Genomic DNA, 11059 nt, shown 5'->3' with positions numbered 1-11059 from the left:
TCATATCATAGTTATTTAAAGTGGAGATAAAATACCATAATTAGTTTAGAATATATTTGAGCTTTGTTTAAACTGTTTTTTCAGAACGTGTATTTACCAGTTAGAACTTGATTTCACGTTGTCATGTATACAAAAGGACTTAAACAAATGGAGTAGTGGTTGAAGTGTAATAAGTATTGCACAAACATGAGGCAATAATTTTGCACACAAAAAGTCATAAGTTATAGAATTCACCTCAAAAGAAGTTAATAAGAAGTTGGTGAAATCATTAGTACATGTACATGAATTGTACAAACATGCATTAATTATATATATTCATCTTTCTTTGCAATGTGAAGTCATGGATATTGACATACTATGCTTCTTTGCTCTGATTTTGTCATTTTCTTCATATATTTTTGTTTTGTTATGTGTTTATTTATACAACTTCATATGAAATCCTTATCCTCTTTCTCCCTCTCTTCTAACCACAAGCAAACTAATACAACTCGACAAATGTTACATTTTTTCAAGTTGTTTGGATCTTCACGGTTTCTTCTGCTTTGTAATTTTCCATCAACTTCTAATCCTAGTTGGACAATTTTAAATAGTACGGATTGGTACAACGGAAGCAATATATTATAACGTAATTTCTCTTTAAGGTAGCAAACGAGTTGTTTAAATTGGAGTAGAATAATCTATTTTTTATGAACTTTTTTATATTGAAAAGATTTTGTAATACTCTATTATGTTATCTATTTGATGCAAAAGTCAAGACTCAAAAGAGAAATATAGTAAAAATGTATTCCTACCTTTTATTAAGGGTTGAGAAGAAATATCATTAGTCATAAATATGCAATTATGATATGAGCAATGTCATATTAATTGTAAAATAATGACTTAAATAATGCTACGTATCATTTAATTTTTCGTTTGACTTAATGTTGTTTTCTTTGTTTTTAAAAGAAAAATACTCCGTATTTTATGTACATTAAATTTTAATTTATACATTGTTAAAATCCGTGAAGACGAGATACAAATTTCACATCAACTATATTAAAATGGATATGATGTTGGTATCTCAATAAGACGAGATTATTATATTATATCCTTCGTAGTTATTGAATGTGTATGTCCTCGGCCTTTTTACCCGTTTTTCCAAAAAAAAAAATGTGAGAAATGAATTATTATTGTGGATTTGATGAGATATATAGTTAAATAATGTTAGTTTACGTGTAAAAAAAAATATTAGTTTGAATATTTAAAGGATCAAACTTAATTTTACCATAAGAAAATATTTAAACGGTTTTTTTTGGCATCCTACGAGTACAAATGAATATGCATGGAAATTAAAAATTAGACAAGGGAATATGCAAGTATCTTAATTATAAGCGTAAAACATTTTTTATACTCCCTCCGTTATTACTCGCAACAAAAGGGTATTATTTTAAAGACATAAAATATTCCTTTGTTACGAGTAGCCGAGTAATTTGTAACGGAGGGAGTATAATACTTTAAAGTTATTTCATATCTTCTCATGTAGTCATACACGAGTAATAGGCGATTAGCTGGTAAGCAATTAAGGAAAATTAAAGTTAATCTTTTTTTTTTTTTTTTTGACGGGAAAAAGTTAATCTTAATATGTGAAAACTTGAAAAGCTTTGAATAATTGATAGAGAACACATTAATTACTTAGCATTTAAAAATTTGGGGCCAACAAGGGCAACAACTTAAATATAAAATTGACAACTAGTTCACTGATTATTTAATCAATACAACAACACATTGAATCCGTTATGATCAGCAGTACAATTGTAGTAGCTACTGGAGTATAATTAAAAAGAAATTAAGCAAGTTTATCTAGAAACTATAGAATGAGTTACACCAAATAATCAACAAACCATGCTTATAGATAATGATAAATAAGAAATACAAGTACATCTTTTACTTAGGCTCTTAATTGGCAACAATACCAATTCAGCTCCATGCATGTATATGGTCGCTCATGCATGGAATTCTCTCTCGTGTAGCATGCGGTTGATTAGAAAATGAAGTCTCTACCTTAGTAGTGTCCTCCAATCCCGCCGCCACCACCTCCACCACCTCCAAATCCACCACCACCACCAAAGCCGCCACCAGAGCCTATTCCTCCTCCAAATCCACCACCTTTACCGAATCCTCCTCCTATACCACCACCTTTACCGAATCCTCCTCCAATGCCACCACCTTTGCCGAACCCTCCTCCAATGCCACCACCTTTACCAAATCCTCCTCCAATACCACCACCCTTTCCAAATCCACCTCCGACTCCGCCCCCTAATCCTCCACCTTTTCCAATTCCACCACCAATACCGCCACCCTTTCCAAACCCACCTCCGCCTCCAAGTCCTCCACCTTTTCCAATGCCACCACCTAAACCACCACCCTTTCCAAAACCACCTCCACCTCCGATTCCTCCACCCTTTCCAATGCCACCTCCAATTCCACCTCCCTTACCAAAACCTCCTCCACCGCCTAGCCCTCCACCTTTCCCAATTCCTCCACCTAATCCACCACCCTTTCCGTATCCACCACCAATGCCTCCTCCTTTTCCAATTCCACCACCAATGCCCCCACCCTTTCCAATTCCACCACCTAGTCCACCACCCTTTCCATATCCACCTCCAATACCTCCTCCTTTACCAATTCCACCACCAATGCCCCCACCCTTACCAATTCCACCACCTAATCCCCCACCCTTTCCATATCCACCACCAACTCCGCCACCAATTCCATGGCCACCACCAACTCCACCACCTAGTCCTCCACCCTTTCCATATCCACCACCAACTCCGCCACCAATTCCATGGCCACCACCAACTCCACCACCAAGTCCTCCGCCCTTTCCATATCCACCACCAACTCCGCCACCAATTCCATGACCACCACCTAGTCCCCCACCCTTTCCATATCCACCACCAATCCCGCCACCAACTCCATGGCCACCACCAACTCCACCACCTAATCCCCCACCCTTTCCGATTCCACCACCAATGCCGCCACCTTTACCGATTCCACCACCAATTCCATGGCCACCTCCAATGCCTCCACCAATTCCATGTCCACCACCAACTCCGCCACCGATTCCATGGCCACCTCCTAAACCTCCTCCACCACCACCTCCTAATCCACCACCACCGCCGCCACCTAGTCCACCACCACCACCGGCACCTCCACCAAATCCTCCTCCACCGCCATATCCTCCGCCACCTCCAAATCCGCCACCTCCTCCACCGCCACCACCTCCACCTCCACCGCCACCTCCGCCAAACCCTCCACCAAATCCACCTCCCTTACTAAAAAGAAACTTCTCGTCCTCATTCTTCGTTGTCTCCAAACTTCTTGCACTCACACTTGATACAAAAACATGAAAGCAAACTAAAAACAACAAAGAAAGTCTCTTAGTCCCTCCCTTCATATTGGAGATAGATAAATCAAAATCAAAATGTATCACAAATAATAATTAAATGAGGAGGATTTTGTTTTGTTTTATGTTGAGCAAAACATACAAACTTTGAGGAACTTTATATAGAGTTTGTAATTGGCTAATATCATTACAAGTGCATTAAATTCTATCAACAACCAACTGTTGTACGTAGTATGGTTGATATTATTTGATAATTTTACATTATTTCTAAATTATATTATCACCGATTTTATTCATTATCGTGCATTTATTACTTTCAAGGAACGACTTCTTTTTTTATGCTACTACTTTTAGCACGGAATTGAAAATCACAGCTACTTGTACTGTTGCATTGTTACTGATTTTGATTGCTAACCAATTAACACCCCTTTTGTTGTATACTACATACGATGCATGAAATTTGTGAAAATTCACTACAACTAGTTTCTATTTATCTCCTTTTAGTTTAGGCAATTGCTTTTTGGTCAATTCATATTATGTACCAACATGTTAATTTATTAGACCACGTCTTATCATAAAAAATTATAATGCACCACACTAATAAGACGCTAATATTGGTGAATCATGAATGGTGTTACCGTACTATATGTTATAATATTGATGTAGAATATTTTGGGCTTGAATTGCATGGTCACTTTAGAATATGTGAATATCAATGATCAATGCAATATAATTATCAACAGGCTTATATTCAATAAGTATATGTGTAACAATTTATTAATACTAGTATATGGTTATATATGAACATACATAACTTTAAAAGATATTTAATTTAGTGGAGATCATTCTTATTAATCAATATATTTTTTTCCTATGTATAAAATCTCGATCCTAGTCTTGATTCCGATAATCCCATTATCGAAAAACTTGAAATAGTTTTTTAAACGTAATTAATTGTTAGTTGATGACAGGGTATGTAATTAATGGCCTGCTTATAAGCTAATTAGCATGCATGCATGAACGACCTGAGCAGTGGATTTTTAAGTACACCTAACCATGCATGTTGATGTTAGTTACCAAAGATAGGGTTTTACATTATTCTCTTACAAAAAGTACCAAAAGTAAATAAATTACAGAGATAGATGAAAGTTAAGAGCCTGTAAATTCGTTATATATAATTCAATTGGAAGAAATAAAATTACAGTACTTGAGTTAATAAAAAGGTTTTTACACTCTTACAAAAAAGTACCAAAAATTACAGTGTTTGTGACAAAGTAATGAGTAAAGAGTAATGACATAAAACAAATTACTCCGTAATTATTACGAGTATCTTTAACAAAACCCTCAAGCTAATACATACAGTATATCACTAATTGTTTTATTATCTAAGATATGTTGATTAGAATTAATATAAGTAATACTCCGATCTGTACTAAATTATGAATACATGTAAAAACTTCAAAAAAAAAATTACATGCTCGTTATTTTGTACGTTAAAAAGGAATGACTACAAATGGATTTTATAAAGTTATTAATTTGGATGTCTTAATCAAATTACTACTTGTAGAGAAGGAGGAAACAACAGTGATGTTGAAGCTAATTACCCTAATTGTCCGTTAATTATTAGAAGGTGTTTGTGCAATCCAGCTAATCAGGAAATGTTCAACTTCACTTCTTCTCTGTAAATTTTATTACTACTCCCGTTAACTTTTAGTTGCAACTTTGGAATATTTTATACCTCACAAATAATACCCCAAAGTTGCAACTAAAAGTTAACGGAGGTAGTACATCATCTACCATTAAGAATATTAATATTTTAATAAAATTATCTATATTATATTTAATTCATATACTAATAGTGAATTGACTGAATTCTTAGTAAATTATGGCATCGCCCAAACAAAAAACTACTAGTATATTAATTTATATTATGAGCTACAATTAAATTAGATTTTTGCTTTTCAATTAATCAGGTGACTTTATATATGTTGGAATAAATTTCCAACATTAATGTTATATGTGGATGATGAATTCTCCCACGTGGAAAAGGTAGTAAGTGGTTTATATACTAAACCCTTGAATATTTCCTTCAAAAAAAAAAAAAAAAAAAAAAACTAAACCCTTGAATATGAGTTATAAAATGGGCTTGAGTGTGGTTTATGGTATTGTAGAAAAAATGTTGATCTTGTTCGGAGAAATTAAAATTAAAACATCAAGGAATAAAAATGAAAGAATATAAATTGAGAACTTCTTTTTTGAACTAGTATACCGAGTGAGCAATTGCTTGTGACTTGAAATATACTACATAATTAAATATGAATTTATACTAACTTATTTTTCTTGAAACTTAACTATCCTTATTAATTAATACTATGGGCCTAATCTCTTCAGCTTATTTTCAGTTCAGTTCAACTCTAATCAGTTCAGTTCTTTATTTCCTTTTCTCATAAAATATTCAGTTCAGTTCAGTTCAGCTTCCATTCCATAAGTTCAGTTCAGCTTCCATAAGTTCAGTTCAGTTCAGTTCAGTCAATCAGAACAGGCCCTACGTACATCATTTTATTTTGTTGATTGCTATTGAATTAGCTATACAAACCAATGATAGCTTGAGACTTTGAGACAAGGTGTTTGTTATTAGTTTGTGTAACAAAAAGTACACTAGAAAAGAGAATGAAGCAAGTGTTGTTTTGGTAAAAAGTGCATGTTGTAATAACTTTAGTCGTTTGAAGAGAAGCTTTAATAAGAAAATTCTAAGTATTTTGGTATATAATTTTAAGTCGCTTCCTTTACTTTCCTACCCATACTAAATCATGATACATATTATATACGTAATTATTAAATCGAGTACATTAAAAGTTTGTTTGTTTTTTCTTGGATTTCAATTGATTAGTTCTTTTCAAACAAGCTGCGAGAACCTTCACCATGACATTCTTCCATGTAGTTCGTTAGAGTATAAGGTTTGCCTAAATTCGGATTGCTAAATGTTGTATGCTTTAATTTATTAATGAGTATGATAGGAGGATTTGCCAACCCTAGATGACTCATGGGCAGCTCACACCATTATTATTATCATTTCTATTTTTGAAGAGGATAAGTCTCTTACTTGTCGATCTCAAAGAACTTCTTCTAGGAATAGTACGAATGATGAGGTTTAATATTAAGGTGAATTTCTATAAGTTGAACATATATAATAACGCGTCAAAAGTCAAAAAATGGTCCCAAAGAGTTAGATTGTCCATAATTATTAATAAGTTGACTTTGTTTTAAGTCTGAAAGCAAATGAAATTTTATACAATAATGTTTGCATGCATCAAGTTAGTGTTGCAATCTTAATCTTCTTTAACAATTAAGAAGGGGTTTATCTTGAAAGTTGGATATAGACAAAACATAATTAAGACTTTTGATTGGTTGAAATGTAACCATTTTAAGTGTTCTTTGCCACGAAATACTTCACATATCCCCCATTCGCTATATTTAATTAATCTACTACGGAAAAATGTGATTCAGCCTAAGCTACCAAAAAAGTTTAGCCACTCTCCCACGACAGACATGCACATGTAAATAAAAAGTTATTCAAGGTAGCTTGTATAGAATAAATAAATAACCTTCGATAGAAACTATATCACTCTAGTAAGATATACGGTATAAATTAAGGAAAAATCAAGTCCAACACTCATTTATAATTTCAACTTTCGGCTGATTAAGATTTAGATCAACCATTTATTCATTTATTCGTACAATAATAATTGTAAGCTATAGCTAAATTTGCTAAAATGAAACATGAAGAGAAAAGTTTGCACTTTAATTTGCCATAAAAATTGGAACCCTATGCATTATTCGTTATTGCTTTATGATATAAAGAATTCCAATTTAAGAAGATAGAACAAGTATACTTACCATCCATGGACCAACTAGAGGTTTTTGGTTGAATAACATTGAATGCAAAAAAAAAAAAAAAAGGATTATTTTCAAGATCCATATTAATTCTATATCTACCAAGCACATGAAATAGGACCCCACTATCATATTTTCTTCATTGTTTCTACTCGTAAAGTAGTTATTAATGAATTGATCTAGTTAGCATTATTTATAAAGTTGAATGGAACACTTTTCTCTGGTTGAATGACTGCATTTTCTGGTTCATTAAAGTCTATTACAACGCGTATGTATAATGCAAACGTGAGGAGTTGAGGTCCTTGAAGGTGCATGTGCTTGTGTGCTACCTCTTGTTTCATGAGTGGGTCATGGTGCAAAAAGTCTTTGCTAAATGCTCATCATCAATGATCATATTTGCTTATAATGTTCACTATTGGTGAGACTCGATTTGGATCTCAAAAATCTTTTTTTATTACGAATTTACTTGTTTTTCGGTATCAATATTAAAATTGAAGAATGATTTTACAACTTAAACTTAATTTTTAAATTATGTGGTGTACAAATTTTTTCTTGATTTTGAAAATTGGTTTGATTCTGTATATAGAAGCTGAAAAATGAAAGTTGACTTTCACAAACATATGTAAACACTATGGTTGTGGACTTAATTGTGTTAAAAGTAGTCTTAAAAACCCTTTTTATCAACAAAACATCTAGTTACAGTAGTTAGCGATATGGGTCTAGTCAGCCCCAAGAAATGTGAGTTGAGTGTTTGACACAAGACACGACTCAACACGACCCACAACCATCTTTAAAGAGTAGTATAAAATTAATTCAAGAAACAATATGTGTATGTGACGTGTATGTAGTACTTTATATTCTTTAATTACCAACAATTATACAATATTCAATAATATAAGTCCTTTTGTCAATAAGGTTTTGATTTATAAGCTATTTTAAGCCAGAAATTAAATACCCAAAATTTCTATTAAATTGGGTTTTTCCAACTATTTTTCTTGATTGATTCTTTTTTTTTTAACATAATTGTTTGAGTCATTTTTTTTTTTAGGAAAGCACATATGGGATTATTGTTAGTCAAGTTTTTTCAATTAATATTGTATAACAAATGTCAAATTCTTTGCTCACTAGTCACTACCAACAGAATCAAACAACAATCAAATTTAAAGCTACAACAAATCACAAAAAAAAAAAAAAAAAAAAAAAAAAAATACATGAAAGGCATAACAATATATTGTGAAATAGGAAGGGCATGAAAAAAGAGATAAAAGTCTAAGGCTTGTAATAATTGTGTACAAATTATAGGGTTCTTGATGTAATTAAATCGTATCTAAAGCTTTAGCCTGTTAATATCAGTCTTTTGTTTTGTGTTAAAAAGGAGAAAGGCCATGACTGAGACCAAGTCTTCTAAAAATAATATCGTCAGACCTAGTATATATCGTTTATAATTTAATTTTATTAGTGTATTGTATCCGTCAAGGCGTCAATTAGCATATATGTTAGCTTAGCTTTCTCAAACAACCAAAGCAACCAATCAAAAATTAATGTTTTTTACTTCCTCCGTTTTTTTTATACATCAATTTTATAATTGAAAGTTTCAATTTAGATGCATCATTTTTCTTTTTAATCAATAAAGTCTCTCTATTTCTCTCATATCACACAAGTCCTTTTTATTTTTCTTTTCTCTAAACTTCAAAAAATTGCCTATGAATTTCACAATTCAAAAGTAATACAGTAATAAGTGTAGTAAGACTTGGTTTGGAACAAAAAAAAAAAAAAAAGTATAGTATGACTTCAATTACAATTTTATTTTTTTATTTTTTTTTTCAAATCTTGTTAAAGCCCAAAAGTAAAGCTTTGTTGAGCCCAAAAAACAACCAATATCCAATCCTAAAGTTCAACTCCATTTGAGCCCAAACCAAATCAAATTAATAAGTCCAACAAATGCAAATACCAAATTAATACGTCCTAGTTGCATAATAAACTAATAACACTAGTCACAAATATCGCATTTGAGATTGTATGGGAAGATTGGGAACCCTTTAATTTTTTGTCAACAAATACAAGATTTGATTCGTTTATTATTAGTGATAAGTCATACAGAGTACATTTTATATTGTTACAACACTAACAAGAAATGTGTAAATATCCGCGTGTTTAGGTTAGTTACTTAACATTATTAATGCGGAAGAACAAGTTCTTCATAGTATAGTAGTATAGATTTCATTTATTTGTTTATGTGAAAAGAAAATGTGTAAATCATTACAGTTATAATCGGGTCAAATCTCAATGGTATTCCTCAAGTAACTAACCAAACAATGATAAACTTAGGGTAAGTTTATCCTTAAAACATAATTCTTAAAACGAAACATAAATCTTTATCATCAACGATTAATAAAGTTTCATTTTTATTTTCTAGTGCATGTGTGCATCAAAAAAAGTAACGATTGTATGTAGAAAGATCAACTAGAGACGAAGGGAGTACCTCGTTATTATCAGCGAGATTTCAGACTCTTATCACCGCAGCATTATCAATTTATCATTGATCAAATTCCTTCTACTGAATAATACAACATGTATTAGTAAAAAAAAAAAAATTAAATAGGAAACCTAAATGAAAACCAACCAAAATTACTGTAACTTACAAATTCCAAATCTGAAAATTAGGGTTAGTATACGATAACATCAATCCATCTATAAATGCAACCAGATCGATTTAGAAAAAATATATATATGATGGTAAATTGAAATTAAGCAAAGTTTCACGAACTCCATTGTTTTCGATTTCAAATTCATGAGTTTATTTCATCCAACCACTGTTTTGCGGATTAAGCCTCTGCCAATGATTTCTCCGATTCCCGTAATTTTAATTTACCCCCATTTTTAAACTCTACGCTAATGAGTTGAGTATAGTTTCGAAATTTCGTGTAAATGTGTAATTGTATTATTAGGGCTTTATAAGCGCAAATAAAGGAATGCTAACAAGAAATTATAATTTAAAGGGTTTGAAAAGACTTGAATTTGAATTGCAAGATAATAATAATTTGTATCAAGTATCAACTTTGGTTACAAATTTATAGATCTCTATCTTTTGTATTTTTTTGGTTTTGATATGATATACTCGTATGTTTCAAAAAAAAAACTGATTTACTCACTCTTTGTCGCCATTGTGAGCAGTTTGTAGAAAAGTGAATGATGAGGGGAAACAAAGCAAGAGAATTAGAGTTTAAAAAAATGTAATTAAGTGTTAGAAAAAGGGGTAAATAATGTAAGATACACTGAGCGGTATAGTGTCAAAATTAATTACTCGTTCTTAACCACTCCAAAATAGAAAGTGAATCAAATTTTTGGATGGAGTATATCAAGCATGTTTGTACTAGAATAGATTGAAAGTTATTGTGATTTAGGGTCTGTTCTCATTTACTGAGCTAAATTGAACTGAACTGAATTTATTAGAGCTAAACTGAACTAAATATTTTATAAGAGAAGGAAATTAGGAAGTGAACTGAAAATAAACATATGAGAACATACATATACGGAGTAATTGATGTGAGTCATGTGACACAATAGCAACCTCGACAAGAGGTTTGGTTCAAAAAAAAAAAAAAGAGTCAAGTGGTCATATTGCTTGGTTGAAGTTTTGAAAAATTACATATCAAAACTTAGGATCAAATTCTACATTTCTACCGAAATCATTATTTTTGCGGCTTAAAACAATGATTAATTTTAACAATGCTAAAATTATTTATAAAATAAATTTAGGATAATACCAATGTAATATAG

At 31.8% G+C, this 11059-nt stretch overlaps 1 protein-coding gene across 1 annotated transcript; it reads right to left on the bottom strand.

Annotated features, from left to right (window-relative positions):
- Positions 1-1714: 1714 nt before the first annotated feature.
- LOC145631771 (uncharacterized) lies at positions 1715-3531 on the bottom strand. Its single transcript, XM_081683946.1, has one exon. It carries the CDS (start codon positions 3434-3436, stop codon positions 2042-2044), a length of 1395 nt encoding a protein of 464 aa, XP_081540072.1. The 5' UTR covers positions 3437-3531; the 3' UTR covers positions 1715-2041.
- Positions 3532-11059: the final 7528 nt, after the last annotated feature.

Source organism: Chenopodium album, chromosome 5 (assembly GCF_948465745.1).
Source record: "Chenopodium album chromosome 5, dcCheAlbu1.1, whole genome shotgun sequence".
Lineage (NCBI taxonomy): Eukaryota > Viridiplantae > Streptophyta > Magnoliopsida > Caryophyllales > Amaranthaceae > Chenopodium > Chenopodium album.
The sequence above is the reverse complement of the archived record's forward strand: the minus strand, read 5'-3'. Positions and strand labels throughout refer to the sequence as shown.

Bases quoted from the DNA above. Each gene is read 5' to 3' on its own strand.
- LOC145631771 (XM_081683946.1), bottom strand. From the start codon at position 3,436: ATGAAGGGAGGGACTAAGAGACTTTCTTTGTTGTTTTTAGTTTGCTTT.